At 41.7% G+C, this 17,975-nt stretch overlaps 1 protein-coding gene across 1 annotated transcript; it reads left to right on the top strand.

The window, feature by feature from the left end:
* The first annotated feature begins 4,572 nt into the window (after nt 1-4,572).
* On the top strand, nt 4,573-11,549 carry LOC594231 (tubulin beta chain). Its single transcript, XM_793679.5, is given in 4 exon segments — nt 4,573-4,674; nt 9,022-9,357; nt 10,056-10,911; nt 10,914-11,549. Coding segments are annotated over 4 exon segments (1,338 nt in total). The 5' UTR covers nt 4,573-4,617; the 3' UTR covers nt 11,003-11,549.
* Nucleotides 11,550-17,975: the final 6,426 nt, after the last annotated feature.

The raw sequence follows: 17,975 nt of genomic DNA, 5'->3' as shown, positions 1-17,975 counted from the left end.
GTGTTATGAATAGCGGTCCTTGACGAATAGCGCTCCTTGAGCGATCCGCTATGAATAGCGGCCTTTGTGACGTCAATAGGAGCCCTTATGAATAGCGGCCCTTATGAATAGCTCTCCTTATGAATAGCGAGATGACCGCGTTTCTTTTTCGCCTCCTCGTTTATTACTTCAGCCCCCCCCCCCCCCCAACCTGTTTGTTATCTCATATGTTTGATCGGAAGTCGAAAAAGGGCGAGGACATCAGCTGCATGGACTCAGCAAAATATATAATGCAATTTTTCTTCATGAACAAATACAATTTGAATTACGAAACTTGTGTTGAAACTGACCCAAATAGCATTATATGTACAGAAAAATATACATGTACGTGTAGATCAAACATTAAATAATATAAACCCACTCGCCTCCTCACGTTTGTAAATTCCGGATCAGAAACTTGAGGAATTAATTTTCCTCGGCTTTATTACAATCAACATCGTCCTACAAAGATTTTTTTTTAATGATAGGATATTGTTCGTTAAGATAATTAGATTACATCCTGCTTACTATCAGTTGCTCATTTATATTACGAAATATATAGTCCAGAGGTACGCGAGCTAGGTTTGAGTGTACGGATCGGAGGCGAGTTGGCTCAGTCGGTAAAGCGTATGCGTGTCGAACCAAAGATCTCGGGTTCGAATCCAAGCCCTGGCGAATGACTGAAGCCTGCGTGGTGTGTTAACGTGCCCCTCCCCTTGTTTCATAGACGCAGACTAAGTGGAAAACACTCCGTCCCTCGGATAGGACGTTAAATGGAGGCCCCGTGTAGAGGAGAGTCCGGGCCCCCCCCCCCCCACTCAGAGGTCGGAATGACCGCATGCGTGTTGCCAAAATGTCCGGTAAAGGGTACTTTTCGTGCGACAAAGTCCGGCCCGAGAATTGTAAGAAAAGGGTGTATTTGACTTTTCACCCGGAGATTTCTTTAAAAAGGGGTGTTTTTCTTTTTTTCTCTCATCTCTTTGGACTCCTGAGAAATTATTCCGAATTTAGGGGGTACATTGAGCATTTTTTCTGATTTGGGGGTCTCCAATGCAAAAAAAGCCGCGAAAAGCCCGCGAAAAAGCCCGCGAAAGGGGGGTTCGGAAATGTTGGCAGTCCTCAGATAGGGGGTGCTTTCAAAAAGAGGGTACGAGCATATACGTACCCTAAATAACACTGTCAGTGGGGGGGGGGGGGGCCGGGAGGAGAGTGCACCACATTTGCACGTTAAGAACCCACTGCACTATTCGTATAAGAGTAGAGGGAACCCCCGGTGTAGTGGTCCACCTGTACACCCCAATCAGTATACCGGGAGAAGAGACCCGAGGGTTAGAGTGATTCGTTTGCTTTTCGCCTCCCAGGCACGGGTGACGCCAAATACTTAATAATAATACTACTAATCTGTAAATAGTGATGGTCTCGTTACATTAAAAATCGAACAGAGAACCATTCATTGCTGTATGATCGAGAGAAGAATGAGTTAGTAGGTTGTTGCTTGGATAATATATAGTACCCATATTCACCTACCTCTTCCTGCTGAAAGGGGTTTGTTGAAACAACGACTGAGTATTATGATGATGTTTACATTATACATTCACGATGCTCTCTGAACTTGGAATAATCGCTCTGTGTACACAGACAAAAAGCGACGGGCAAGTTCTTTTCTATTAGACGTCTGCTGATAAAGCAAAGAGTAACTCTTTGCCTCGATTTACATACAAAACGTATTTTGGTGTCTGCTTCACGATTCTTTAATCATTCACATTGTTTTTATTTCACATTGTTTTACAATTCACATTGTTTTTATATTTCACATTGTTTTACAATTCACATTGTTTTATAATTCATTGTTTTATTCATTCACGGCGTTGTTTTATAATTCACTGTCTAGGCATGCCAAGGAGATTTATGAAACGCCAACATTGGCAAAAAGAACCATCGATATGTCTCGGGGGAGGGGGGGGGGGGGGGGGGGGGGGGAGGTTGGAATATATTTGTACGTCCCCTTTCACCATGTATACATGTCGGTAAATCATAATTTGTTTTGTGTCTGTTTCATGATTTTAATTTTATCTGCACTAGTTTGGCCAGGAGTGATTAGACCTCCCTGCATGGTCACTGGCAGGTGGTTATCTCATCAAATCAAGCTCTCAAAAATAAGAAAAGGGGACCATGGGGTATCGCTTAGGTATTGTTGGCTGTATATAAGGGCGCAAGTAGCTACAAGTAGTGCAGTCCCGCATAAACATTTCGTATAATTTTCAGGCTATTCGATTCTACTCATTTGGCGAACACAACCATCGATGATTAGGGGCCTGGATGAGGGGCGGTAGGGGTGAGAATGGGAAAATGCAATCGTATACCTCGCTTAAATTCACCAATGATTTGGGTTCGGTAGATTATTTCTGTATAGTATGACTTCAGATAAGACTATTCCGTTTTCCTTCCACGTCTCCCAAACCACACATTATCATTTGTGTGAGTCAGAGACATTGACATGAGTCACTCGATTTCACTTAAAGTTGCAATGTACTCTTCAGTTTTGGCTGACTCAATGGCACTGGGTGAAGAGATTTGGAAGAAAAAAAGAAACTCCATGTTCGTACGCTAAGAAGCGGGAACACATTCGCGGCGGCAGAGAGAGAGAGAGAAAAAAGTTTGTAAGAAAGAAAGAAAGAAATAGAATGTAAAAAATGTAATATTTATTCCTGTATTATTGAAGAATATAGTTTGGATTCCTCTTCTCCTTTTGTGAACGAAATACCGCTGCATTTTTTCTCTCTCAATGTGTTCAATATTATAAATTCATAATACCATATTAACATATTGGAATTATTGTCATGAACATAATATTAAATATTGATCGTGATAATCTGATGTGAAGATAGTGGGCATCACGGCAGAAGACGTATGGCGATCTATTTTGGGAACAGTTTCCATGGTTACCTGTTAATCCTCTCTCGTGGGTTATAACCAGGGTACTGACTCCTGGACGACGCTTCAATTTTCTCTCTCTCCATCTCACCCCAATTATCGATGGTTTTCAATATTTTATAACATTTATCTCATTACGTGGCTACCTAATCTTAAACTACCATGTTGATTTTTAATAGGTTAACACAAATCTTCTGATGTTACCTGCCCCTTTATGGACCATTTTAATCGAGTCAAGTTCTAAGCTTTTTAAAATTATGTTCTCTCTTCCTTGTATGTCGTTGCCATATTAAATGCCTCTGTTCCTTTATTGCTGAAGTAGCAATCACGTGATGTACCAACAATGTCGGAATGTGCCTTTAAAGTTGAATCATGAGTCAGTGCTGCATTATGATCTCGCGACACGATGTCTGTCTCTCTTGCAGCTATAGGTCTGCCAATGCATTTAAGTACAATATTTATGTTATTGATTTATGCATCTGGTGTGCTAATTACTGATATTGTAGTTTCGTAATCCCCTTAATGATGTTTAGGGTATCACCTTACCTTTACTAAGTATAGCATGGATTGTTGTAGTTATACATGCAAATATACGCCCCTCTTATCTCTCTTTCTTCCCGTTCATCTCCCCCTCTTCCTCTTTCCCCATCCCCTAGCTCTCTCTCTCTCTCTCTTTCTTCTATCTCTCGTCCTCTCTCTCTCTCTCTCTCTCTCTCTCTTCCTATCTCTCGTCCTCTCTCTCTCTCTCTCTCTCTCTCTCTCTCTTTTGCCATTTTTTCTCTTTGTCCCTTTATCGCTGACAAACACACACACATACCACACACACGCACGCACGCACACACACGCACACACACAACACTCTCTTCTCTATCTATCTCTCTCTTCCTCTCTCTCTCTCTCTCTCTCTCTCTCTCCTCTATCTCTCTCTCTCTGTCTCTCTATCTATCTCAACACACAGACACAGAGATATATGCGCCCACTAAAAGGTAACTAAATCAATGCTGTAATGTTAGACGACGTTAGAGGCATATTCCATGACTATGAAAAAGTTCATGCATCGTAAAGGAGTGTGGTTTTTATTTCTCCATAATTTACCATTGAGTAACCAAGCAAAGTTGCCACAGATTTCCTCTTACTTTTGGCGTCAAGTCTATAAACTGACAACACCATAATATATCAATGGGTGCGGTGGTGTACGATCCATGAAATCCTCTATATCAGTAACCGGTCAATGAAAGAGTCGAGGTTTCCCATTGGTGGGTTTATCGTGAACCGAGCCGGGATAGTCTAAGAAAAATTATGTCATACATTTCAGAATAGACCTCATAATTACGAAATCGACGACATATAACAATCTACAAACAATATTGAAATGCAGTAGAGATTACTATTAAACTAAATCATTCGGAGATTTAGAAACGATATAAAATAACCCATTAGAACGCTAAACAACAGCCCGCTTCTGAGTCGATCCCTAATTATATGCAGCATACATTATCCCGTCTGGTGAGAATCTGAAACACTCTCCATCTGTCGGGCGTCGGGCAGATAAATCTTTTAGTACACGAGCAAGCTCCCGGTAGCCGAAGACGTGAAAGCGGCCGGACTCCTTCCTCTTACAGGTCTTTCTCCTATTTGTCATTTTAGTCAAATAAATCTGTCATCATGCGCGAAATCGTTCATCTGCAAGCCGGACAGTGCGGAAACCAGATTGGTGCTAAGGTAAGAAATCGATTTTTCATCTTACTTTTGAAATCAAGAATCTATAAGTTTAAAGAATATAGGCATAAGTGTATGCATACAGGCTACTATAGTATAACCATGGAGCCTAGGTATATATAAACATGATAAACACCTGTATTCACTTGGCTGTGTCAGTTCTGTCATCATAGCTGTCTCCTCTATTTTTTTCTTCATATACAAGACTGTTTTGTAAAATATTGGCTAAAATTACTACTTTTAAAGAGTCACGACTAGCAATTACATTGTATATTGTTTATTGCCGTTTGATATACGACCAGTTCGTCTTCTACCCAATTTGTTTATTCCCATTTGTCTACTATGATCTATATGTTCTGATAATCATTTAATCCTAAATAGTAATCATCAAATGATGTATAGTAGACAAATAGGCAGTATATAAAAACGGTGATTAGACCAAATGGAAATAAGACAAAACGAGCAATATCAATAGACCATATGGTTACTTAGTATAAGTTTATTGGAGCCGTAATTGTGTATGTTTAAATAATAGCTCATGTAATTTAAAATACCCGGCCAGTGAATTGAGTTCTGTATCGATCGCAGAACAAAAAGCTGTTTACCATAATTAAAATGAAATCACAGCGATGGAAGCCAACAAGGCGCGCTTATAATCAATTCATCCCCTTTCACCCACTGGCGTACTGATGAGGGGGGGGGGGGGGATCTGTCCCCAAGGGTTCTAGAACAAATACCCCTGGGCAATCACCCCCAGGAAAACTAGCCCCCAAGGACAATAACCCCCGGAATATTACCCCAGGAAAATTACACCCTAGGTACAACCACCCCCGAGGACAATAATTACCCCGGAAAATTTACCCTCGAGGACAATTACCCCACCTCCAAGAACAAACAAGGACAACCACTGATTTCTCCCCAAGTTTTTGCTCATTACGCCACTGTTTTTCACCATTGCAGGAAAATGTTGTCTTTTTTTGCGCTCTGGTGACGTGAGAGAAAGTGTCCACAGTATATTGAAATTCGAACCATAATAACTGAAACAGTCCAAGCCGAAGTCATGGAGCCAGTTTGACCGTTATATGGATGACGATAGGGTGTCCCTTTGTGAGCATGCGCGTGACCCTGCTCACTCTCCGCGGGATAATCCGAAATACAAATTTGCTGGTACATATTACGGGGAGTACTACTGGTAGTAATTGAGGCTTGTCAAGAAAATATAACGGTTTCAATTTCACTGAGACTCAGGCGCGTACGCAGGGGGGGGGGGGGTTTTGGGGGGTTAAACCCCCCCCTTTGGAAATTTTTTGTGTGTAAACCCCCCTAAAAAAAACCTAAAACCCCCCCCCTCTTGGATTTTTTTTTTTTTTTTTTTTTTTTTTTTTTAATTATTAAAAAAAAAAAAAAAAAAAAAAAATTATTCCCATGGCCGACCTAAAAAAGGTGACCTTACCCCCCCCCCAACGGAGCAAAATGTCAAAATTTCCAAATTTCGAGACCAAAAAAAAAAAAAAAAAGTGTCCTCTTCCCCCCCCCCCCCCCCCCCATCCACCCCCCCCCCCCCCCCCCCCCCGCTTATTCAGCGGTCGGCTGAGTCGTTGCGATTTTTTTGGGACCAAACAAAACAAAAAATGTGTCTCTTCCCCCCCCTTACCCCCCCCCCCCCCCCCCCCCCCCCCCCCCCCCCCCCCCCCCCCCCCCCCGCTTATTCAGCGGCTGGCTGAGTCGTTGCGAAATTTTCGGACCGATTTATAAATGTTAAAACCCCCCCCTTGAAAAAATCCTGCGTACGCGCCTGCTGAGACTGTTAGTAAAAACAAGGAATTGTAGTTACATAATTAAAGCAGGGATCCATTCCAAGTGTCGACAGTATAACTTTATAAGTCACAAAAGCATATTTGAAATTGAATAGGCTAGAACTTTACAAACAAATTATTTTGAAAATGAAGAACACATCTTCAGAAGAGAATGCTTACTACGTCTCATTCAAGTACTGCAAAAGAATGTTGTCCATTTAAGCCACGCCTTGCAAAATTGCAATTAAATATTGCTCATCATTGAACGAGAGCAAATAGATGTGACCCCCCCCCCCCCACACACACACACACACACTCAGTGTTACAGGTTATGCGTATGCAGGCTCCCTCCCCTTGAAAGCACCCCTCTGTCAGGTGTGTAAAGGTCAATACGGGCCAGGTTTGTTTGTGTATTAGGCCTTTAAAAAAGACGTTGTATTGCCCTTTAGGTGCCAAAACATAGGTCGGTCGTCGGAAATCTTTTGTTTACTTTTGAATGCTTTAATACATTTTTCTTCTTCTTAAAAAACGGTAAAAAAGAAAAAGCCGACCGTAGATTTTAAGATTATTGGATCGGTCGCAAAGGGCAATACAACATCTTTTTTTTTTTAGGCCTTATGGGCCGGACTTTTGTTGCGTGAAAAGTACCCCTTTACCGGAGATTTGGGGGAACACGAATATACGGTCCGTCCGACCCGGAGAGAGAGGGTGGGGGGGGGGGGGAAGCTCGGACTGTGAACATAAAATCCCAACTGTTTTCTTGAAGTTAGTAAAAACATCTGCAGTGCAGCTGTATATCTATACATAAGACATAACGCATGCACGATTGGATCTTTCTTTACTGCGAATCACGGCCTTTGCTCGTGGGCTTGTGTAATTATTATGAGGGTGCCCCTGGCCAGTATAATATTGCTCAACGACCTTTGATCTGAGAGTAAAATGGCACATGAGTACGAGTCCTCGAGAGCTAGCTGCGTTTGCATTTTTAAATGTGTGTGCTTGTTGTTGGCATTATGTTGGCATTATATACCCAAAAAAAAAGGCTGATTATCTTTATCATGGCCTTTGGGGGGGGGGGGGGGGCGAGAGCATTGTTTCCTTTTTTTTTACAAAGTAGATCTGACTTCTACCTTTTATCACGTGAAGAATTACCGTTAATGGGCAGTTTCATTAGATTATCAAAACAAATCCTGATTTCTTAGAGCAATTTTGTTAGAGTGGTGACCGATCAATAAAAATGACGTTATATTTTCCTATGCATTGAAAAAACTGAGATAAGGACATGAGTACGTACTTCGCCACTTGCATACACGTATTTGCAATTACATGGTCACAGTGTTCAGAATCAGATGAAAAAAAACAAGCCGCAAATCAAGAGTTGTATAGCGATAAATATTCGGGGGGGGGGGGAGGTGGATAAATCTCTTGTTGGCTGGTTCATGCTCTGCAGAGGGTAAGGGAATGAGAGAGGGGAAAGGGAAGGGTGGGTCGTACAAATTTCATCGATGATCTGTCGTTTGAAAGTAAAAATTTCATTTGAGTTACCCCAACCCCCCCCCCTAGAAACAAAAAACAAAACAAAAGGGCAACGGGATATTAAATCTTATATTTACAGACAACCAGTATGATAAGATTATTTTTAAAATAAAAAACGAAGAAGAAATGCCACCATTACCAGGGATCAACTACGATATTCTCCAGCACCCAAGAAAAGAAATGCTAATTGCAACCGAACTAAATTGCCAATAAAATTTGCAATTTTTCATCACTTGTCTATGTAATAAACCTCCGCCCCCTCAGCGCCGAGCACTCGCGTATTGAAACGTGTCTTTTCATGTTCCACAAGACGCAAAGAGGGGATACTTAAAACCTAGCTTGCCTGGTAATCTACCATGTCGCATCATATTTCCTCATTCCTATATATGATCTTCTTTCATTATATAGCCTACGTCACTAATTATTATGTACAGTACTTTCTTTAAAGGTGCTGTTGAACTTTTTGAATGAAAATCGATATGCAATGATCCATAAAATGTTGACAAGTTTCAAGCAAAAAGTAATTTCTTTTCTTTTGTCTTTGTTTTCAGTAATTGTTGAGTAAATCCCCAGGATGAAAGAAACTGCCCAAATTAGCTGCATTTGTAAGTTTAAGACAATTCTTTCACGCACCTCTATGCCTGCGTTCCAAAGACTTGGGATGGATATTCGTTGAGAGTCTACCCCGGCCCCCTATACCCTGTGTTTATTTAAAGAGTTGTAACTTTTATTTCACGATATTTGGACCGCGGTGCACCCCAAAAAGTCCATATCGTTTTTTAAATGCAATAGCGAAAAAAATAAATGTTTCAATTTCGAAGATGAAACATATATTATCAGGGCACCAGTGGTGTGAGAAAAGGGTATAGCCAAAAAAGAAATCATAAATCTCCTTGAAGCTATTTTTTGGCGTTCACCATTAATTTTAAGGATATAGATTCGCGCCCAATTAAAAGTATGAATCCGTGCAACTCAAATCAAGTGAACTGTTTTTCTTTTTTTGGTCTTTCTCTAACAGTTCTGGGAGGTGATCTCAGACGAGCACGGAATCGACCCCACCGGTACTTACCATGGCGACTCTGATCTCCAGCTCGAGCGTATCAACGTCTACTACAATGAGGCTACCGGCGGCAAGTACGTTCCACGAGCCGTGCTCGTCGACCTCGAGCCAGGCACCATGGACTCCGTCAGGTCGGGACCATTCGGACAGATCTTCAGACCAGACAACTTTGTTTTTGGACAGAGTGGAGCGGGAAACAACTGGGCCAAAGGACACTACACAGAGGGCGCTGAACTGGTAGATTCTGTACTCGATGTTGTCCGCAAGGAAGCCGAGAGCTGTGATTGCCTACAGGTAATGAATTGTAAAGGGAATTATGGCCATTTCCCACCAACTCTTATCCATTTCCTGATAAAAGGTCACCGTATAGAATAAAATATAGGTTGGAATTTTGTTCATGGTTCTTTATATTTCAGTTGCACACGTACCAGGCGTCAATAGAGACTGTTAGATTTGCGCGTCGACATAGTGGACTGCTACGTGTGACGTCCTTTTAAGGCACTGTGACGTCCCTTCAAGGCACTAACAGTACTTTAAAAGGACGTCACACGTAACAGTCCACTATGTCGACGTGCAAATCTAATATCCCTATTTTGCCTGATGCAGGACTGCATCAGTGACTTGCGCTGTTTTGACGTGCCGTGTGAAAGTGCATGCAAACTAAAGAGTACACATATCATGTTGAATTACTTGCATATGAAGTAATCGCCTTCAATGGCTTGTTTAGTGCGATCAAAATAAATAACGCAATCAGAGTGACGCCTCGTGTGCAAAGGGTACAGATTTAAATTTCGATATTGGTTATGATGTGCTACAATTCAAAATGATTTGTGGGAATGAGATAATTCTTCAGAGGTTCAAACTAAAACGATGCAGACGAAAGTCGATAATGAATGTTAGGCTTCTCCTAATTCCGTCATGACTTCCTGAATTTGTTGACTTAAGTTGGTAGGTGCTTACTTATGAATGTTTGTGTGTCTTCCTTTTTTCAGGGCTTCCAACTGACACATTCCCTTGGTGGCGGTACCGGCTCTGGTATGGGAACACTTCTCATCAGCAAGATCCGTGAAGAGTACCCGGACCGTATCATGAACACATTCAGCGTTGTGCCATCACCTAAAGTATCAGATACCGTTGTAGAGCCATACAACGCTACACTCTCAGTCCATCAGCTGGTTGAGAACACAGACGAGACCTACTGCATTGACAATGAAGCACTCTACGATATTTGTTTCCGCACCTTGAAGCTCACCACGCCGACGTATGGTGACCTGAACCATTTGGTGTCTGCCACCATGAGTGGAGTGACCACGTGTCTTCGTTTCCCCGGACAGCTCAACGCTGATCTCCGCAAGCTTGCCGTCAACATGGTGCCATTCCCCCGTCTCCATTTCTTCATGCCAGGCTTCGCTCCTCTGACAAGCCGTGGCAGCCAGCAGTACCGTGCCCTCACCGTTCCCGAGCTCACCCAGCAGATGTTCGATGCCAAGAATATGATGGCCGCCTGCGATCCTCGTCACGGTCGTTACCTCACCGTCGCAGCGGTGTTCCGTGGGCGAATGTCCATGAAGGAGGTTGACGAACAGATGCTCAATGTCCAGAACAAGAACAGCAGCTACTTCGTCGAATGGATCCCCAACAACGTCAAGACCGCCGTCTGCGACATCCCACCCCGTGGTCTCAAGATGGCTGCCACCTTCATCGGCAACAGCACCGCCATCCAGGAGCTCTTCAAGCGCATCTCCGAGCAGTTCACCGCTATGTTCAGACGAAAGGCCTTCCTTCATTGGTACACTGGTGAGGGTATGGATGAGATGGAGTTCACAGAGGCTGAGAGCAACATGAACGACTTGTGTCCGAGTACCAGCAGTACCAGGACGCCACCGCCGAGGAGGAGGGCGAGTTTGATGAGGAAGAAGCTGAAGCCGACGAGGCCTAAACACACACAACATTCCCGTCATCATGACATCGGCATTCTGCACTCGCCGAACTAGTTCAGTTCGCACACAAGATAAAATAGTGCACCCAATATAATCTACTAAAATCAGCATAAATTAGTTGACAAAAATAAAATCTACTGTACTATGACAACTTCATGGAACATGATTAATTTCTCGAGAAAAAAACAAAATAAAAACTTGTCTTTTGCAAATCTTCGTCCAACGATTAAGGAGAGAAAGAGCAGTGTCCAAAGATATTGTAATTGATTATTCAAACTTTTCAAACACATTTCATAATTGTATGCATTTCGTTTTCATGAACACACCAAATATCTCATTTTGCCAGGTGAAGATCTCGTCTTATTATTAGTGTGCGTTATTTTATCATTATTGATAAAGACTCAAATATATTTATATAATTTTATATATTTTATATCTAACTCTATTCTGATCTATGATTTAGATATGCATAAGTCATGTCAGTACTGATTCTTTCTTTATTTCTCATGAGAAGAAGTAATAAAAATTGACACAATGCAACCTCAACTTTGGATGCTCTTTGTTTTATTCTAGAGTAGCAGGGTCTCCTTCTTGTTCGAAATGGGTCACCAAAGGGTACCCTCGATATTTTTCTGGTAACAGTTGCTGGGGTTAAGAGGGTTAAGTTATCAAGATGATGATGATTATAATGATTATGAGATAAAAACAAAATTTCCAGTGTTTTGTAGAAGTAAAACTACACGTAGATAGATTAAACGAAGAGAAAGGAGGGCGAAAGGCAGTTTTGCGCAGGCTGACTACGTCTACTGCGTTAGTATGGGGGAGAGAGGAAAACAAAGGGGGTGGAGAGGTGTGAGAGAGGTTTGGGGATGGGGTAGAGAGAGAGATGGAGATATGAGAGGAGAGAGAGAGACAGAGATACAGAGCGCGATAGACAGAGAGACATACAGAGAGAGAGAGAGAGAGGGAGTGAGAGAGAAAGGGGGGGGGGTAGAGGGAGATCGTCGTTGAAAGTGAGCTATTTGCGGCGTGGTTTTATACTGAAGTTATTAATTATGAAAAAAATGAAGGTGAAATTGGTGATACAAGCAGCGGCTGTTAATTGACTGCTGTCACTAGTCACGCAATCCAAAGTTGATTTTAGAACGATATACAAGTCATGTAGGTAGCTAGATTTTTTAAAAAACGGAGGCGTTCTTTGACGACTTTCTTGAAAAGATTGAGGCGGATAAAATTTGGGAGTAAGAGAAGCAACGAAGAGAAAATAAACTCGGTAGTTTTCACATTTTCAGGCACATGCGTTCATAATTCCTGAAACCGGATTTGACAGTTTTGACGATTGACAATCAAGCGAAGGAGCGCACCATCCTTTAAAAAAAAGGTACTCGATTTTATTGCATGGAAGCTAGAATCGAAGATTATTCGTGCTTGGTCAAATTCATGCCCTCGCAAAAGGGAAAGGGTGTGTGTGTGTGTGGGGGGGGGGGGGCTCGTACATGAAGCAGATACTTACTGTTTTAAGGAAGTGACCAACCCTTTCTATATACGGCCATCAGACTAAATGAATGGAGGAAAATCTGCATGATTGGAGTTTTATGAAACAGTTTTTCAACATTTTTGTCACTCTTGGTTTCGGTTGGTTATATTGTAGGGGTGGAGCCAGGATTGTCGGGATGGTACGGATGGGGGGGGGGGGGGGGGGTGACACGGGTATTTCATCGAATTCTGGTATCCCACAAGGCGTTTACAGAATATCTCTCTCTCTCTCTCTCTCACTCTCTATTTCTACCCCTCTCTGTTTTTCTTTTTGGTAGTTAAATGTAATACAAAGTTTTGAGAAATTTTGAATATTGGCTGGATAGTGATTCTTTACAATTTTGAAATTTTTGGATGCCTCTGTGGATGTAATATACCTTATATATATATATATATATATATATATATATATATATATAAGGAGCTGGAGAGGGGGGGGGGGGGGGCGGGGTCGACCCATTTAACAGGCTTACTTCTCATGAGTTTTATTTCGTCCCCCCCCCCCCTCCGCCATGACCTATGCGATAACATGCACCATCATGCGACAACCATGGTTACTTTGCACTTGTGTAAAATAATGGAGTTATAATGCGTGTAGTTAATGATTCAGAGCAGAGTCTGCTCCAGCAAATTTTAAAGGTAATACAATGTTTTGGTATGAGGTCATGAATATGGCTCAAATGAACATAATGAAAGCATATGCGATCCTACAATATTCAGTGATAGTTGTCGTGGTTGAAATCGAGTCTAAAGTTATGAAATTGTAAATAATAAACTCTTTATGTTGTATAGCGCCCTCTCAAGACTGATATTACTTTAGCTCTAAGACAATTCGCTCAGTGGGGGGGGGGGGGGGGGGGGGGGGGGGGGGGGGGGGGGGGGGGTAGTAGTGAGCACTAATTTTTTTTTTTGGCCCTCGAAAATTTGAAAAATCGCACCCCCCCCCCCTACCTTGAACGCCAGGGGAGGGGGCTCATCTCCGAAAAAGGTAAAATTAACGTGTTTTTACACGTTTTTTTCTCCAGGGGTGGGGGCCTCTCCCCCTGGATCTGCCACTGGCAGATTCTGTTATGTCATTCATCGGCTCAATCTCATAAATAAGAGTTTTGGTTCATCACATTGTTGACAAGTTGTCTTCTCCTTTATTCATACTGAGTGATAGTCATTCTAATCTATGTTTTGATCGTTTTATTTTAACCATGAGACATGACCAACAGTTTGGGCCATTCATACTTTATATCAGTACTCTGCAGGTTGTCTTGTGCTTTATTTCTGTCGCTTGAAACTATCTGCAAATTTCAAGCTGTAGGGTCTTTGCATCATGATGAAAGATTAGTTGATTTTGTCAAAGAGTTGGAAAACTCCTTGATTTTGTTGCAAGTTTCTCCTCCTTCTCGATATGATTCCTCACTATCTATGTTTCTGAGATAAATGGTATACAGACGGGGTTTGTCCCATGTCATCTCAAGTTAAGGCTTCATTTGGCATGCCCGTATGCATATGGGCGGACCCCTGATAAGAAGATTCCGTCAACTCCTGCGTGAGAGGCTGGAATGAATGATGGCTCTCATCATGTTCATGGGACACGTTCTGCTATATCTTTGACCATGTTTGTCGGTTTCTGTTAACTGCATTTTCTTGCCAACTGCACTATTATCCAAAGCTGTGCTGAATCATTTTTGGTTGAACCTATAATGGCACAATTCCAACTGTTGGTTGTACTCATGATAATACAGTAGATAGCACGCAGTGATGAATTATTTTGGATCTACATGCATTATGTTGCTGATGTAGTTTCCTGTATGCATGGTAAAATCATTGAGAAAGAGAAAAAGAAGACTTACTTAACATATTGTATATATATAGTTAAAATCTTTTAATTTAATTTTCGATCATAATACGAAGGTTAAAATGTCACAGGTATAATATATTATCAAGGGTAAAGACAAAAATGGGTTCGTCATTAAAGATTAGCCCACGTTATTCTCGGACTTTTTAAGGAAGAAGCTAGAAAATACTCACTACGAAAATAAGGTTTCCTCAACTAGATTCCGCCATTGCAACAGACCACCATCATTATGATCCCAATCACCGTGTTTATTATATACCAAGGAATAAACTTGAGATCCCAGCTTGAGATGCATCCAATTTCATTCATGCAAATTGTCGAGGTTTGGATGTTACACAGTGCTGCCATGTAGCCGATTTGCAGGAGGCTCGGCTGGTGATGATGGCCGCTCGCTTATGCTGCTGTTTAAATGACATGAAAATGCAGAGTATGATTCACTAACTTGCTTTCAGACATCATGTTAGTTTTTCTAAGCTGTGTGGCATGCCAAAAAGACGGTGCTCCATTGCAGCAGTGAGGCTGACAATTATAATATAGGCCTAATATGTAGAGCATTATCATTGAGATGAATTTTGATTATATTTCATTTATTTCTTTATTGGAATGATTATAGAATATTTAGAACAATAATGTGTTGACAACTAAAAGAAAAATCTGCAAAGACCAGCCAAGGGAAGTTCTTAACTTAAAACATGTTAAAATAAAGTCTACGATAATGTAGATATTGCCAACCACTTTAGTAACTATTAACATCTGAAATTAATTAAAGGTAAAGACCAGTATTGGAAACGCCCCAATTTCAAAAAATGAAATGGAAGATCTCATTACCAATCATGTGAAAGAATATGTTTTGACTAATACATGATGATAAAAAATTTGCCGGGAAACCGCCTACTGATTCATATATTTGGTAAATTTGTTTCTCTCATGGTCTGTGAGAGATATAGGGTGGTCCCATACACATCTTTCTGAGTATAGTGCTTGTAACCAGGGGCGTCGCTAGACCTTTTTCAGTGGGGGGGTGTAGAGGCCAACGATTACCGACAAAACTAGCCACCAATTACCGACAAAATTAAATTTCCAATATCTACAAATTCAACCCTATAAACCTGGGGCCGAAGGCTAAATTGTTTTTCCTATGGACTATTTATAGTACTTGCATATGCGCAAAATGGTCATTTTCCTCAAAGACATAAATATACGAATTATTTCTTCAATTTAGTCAGCATCATAGCTATACATTTTAATGCAGGCGCGGAGCTAGGATCTTATTTTGAGGGAGGGGCGGTAGTGATCAAGAGAATCACTTAAAAGCGCGCTCATTAGGGGGGTGTGGGTGATGGGCCTCCCGCGCGAAGCGCGGAAGCTTAGACGTTTCCTAAAATTATTAGGAAAAGAAGACGATTAATTGTACCGTTTTCGACTGGTAATCCTTGGTTGAATGAAGTCCCCCCCCCCTCCCGCGCAAAGCGCGAAAGCTTTGACGTTTTATTAAATTATTATAAAAAAAGAAGACGATTTGCTGTACCGTTCTCGACTGTTTATCCTTTTCTGAATTCAGTATCCCCCTCCCGAGCAAAGCGCGGAAGCTTTGACATTTCATTAAATCATGAGAAAAAGCAGACGATTCGGTGTACTATTCTCGACTCTTAATCCTTATCTGAATGAAGCTTCCCCCTCCCGCGCGAAGCGCGAAAGTTTTGACGTTTCATTAAATTATTAGAGAAAGAAGACGATTCGTCGTACCGTTTTTGACTCTTAATAAGCCCTATTTATCTGAATTCAGTTTCCCCCTGTCGCGCAAAGCGCGAAAGCTTTGACGTTTCCTCATATCATTAGAGAAAGGACACGATTCGTTGTACCGTTTTCGACTCTATATAAGCCCTATTAATTTTGTCTGAATTCAGTTTCCCCCTCTCGCGCGAAGCGCGGAAGCTTTGACGTTTCCTTAAATTATTAGAGAAAGAACACGATTCGTTGTATCGTTTTCGACTCTAAATGAGCCCTATTAATTTTTGTCTGAATCCAGTTTCCCCCTCTCGCGCGAAGCGCGGAAGCCTTGACGTTTCCTTAAATTATTAGAGAAAGAATACGATTCATTGTACCGTTCTCGACTCTTATTAAGCCCTATTCATCTGAATCAATTTCCCCCACTCGCGCGAAGCGCGAAAGCTTTGACGTGTCCTCATATCATTAGAGAAAGGACACGATTCGTTGTACCGTTTTCGACTCTAAATAAGCTCTATTAATTTTGTCTGAATTCAGTTTCCTCCTCTCGCGCGAAGCGCGAAAGCTTTGACGTTTCCTCATATCATTAGAGAAAGGACACGATTCGTTGTACCGTTTTCGACTCTAAATAAGCCCTATTAATTTTGTCTGAATTCAGTTTCCCACTTTCGCGCGAAGCGCGAAAGCTTTGACATTTCCTTACATTATTAGAGAAAGAAGACGATTCGTTGTACCGTTGTTGACTCTTAAACCTTGTTTGAATTTAGTTTCCCCGAAAATTTTAAACCTCTGATTTCTTTAGCTGATATTATAGGAAAGTGAAACTTTGAGAAAATACAAGTATTGTAGTTGTAGTCACTCTCGAAGTCGTCACAGCGGATAAGAAGTCACAGTTCGTAGGGAAAAAAACTTGTCGGCCGACCGACAATATACATCTCACCGACTTCAAACTTCTGCATTGATAAATTATAGTACACGAGGATCGAGCAAGAATACCGACACAGCTGACCCGACACAGCAACATATTTACCCGTGTCTTTCTTGCTCCCTCGACGAGACGACTCCACCTAACATCCACCTTCTCTCTTTTACTCCCACTCCTCCACTCTCAGACTCTTACCTCCCCTCTCTCTCCTCTTTTTCATTCCCCGTTTCTTTTGTTTCCCTTTCACTCTTTTTTCTTCTTTTTTTCCTTTTCTTTCTTTTCTTTCTTTTCCTTTCTTTCCTCTCCTCCCTCTTTTCTTTTTTTCTCTTTCTTTTTCTCTTTTCTTTCCTTTCTTTCCTTTCTTTCCTTTCTTTCCTTTCTTTTCCTTTCTTTCTTTTCTTTTCCTTTTCTTTTTTTCTTTTCTTTCCCTTTCCCTCTCTTTTCCCCTCTCTTTTTTTCCCTCTCTTTTTTTCCCCTCTCTTTTTTTCCCTCTCTTTTTTTTCCTCTCTTTTTTCCCCTCCCCCTTTTCTCTTTTTTCCCGACGGCAGCGCAATTTTACCGACAATATCCTGACAGGTGGGGGGGGGGGGGGGTGTCGCACCCCCCACACCCCCCCTTTGGCGACGCCCCTGCTTGTAACTTTACGAAGAATGGGCCAAATTTCTTATCATTTTGATGATTCCAGATCCTTGCAGATGCTAGATGCTATAGATGATCAACCTTTTCTGATCGATTCCACAAAGTTTCTTTCACAATGCAATCGCATGACCAGAACTGGTCTTTACCTTTCAACCCATCATGACGACCAATCAAAGGTGGAGGGGGCGGGTAGGGGGGGGGGGGGGGTAATGCTCACCGGTGATTGGCTCACATCTTTGTTTTCACCAGAGCAACTAGACAGGTAGCTGCTGCTATCCTCCTCTATTTTCAGTAA

Source organism: Strongylocentrotus purpuratus, unplaced genomic scaffold (assembly GCF_000002235.5).
Source record: "Strongylocentrotus purpuratus isolate Spur 01 unplaced genomic scaffold, Spur_5.0 spur5_scaffold_9, whole genome shotgun sequence".
NCBI lineage: Eukaryota > Metazoa > Echinodermata > Echinoidea > Camarodonta > Strongylocentrotidae > Strongylocentrotus > Strongylocentrotus purpuratus.
Note: the sequence above shows the minus strand (reverse complement) of the source record. Positions and strands in the feature narration are given on the sequence as shown.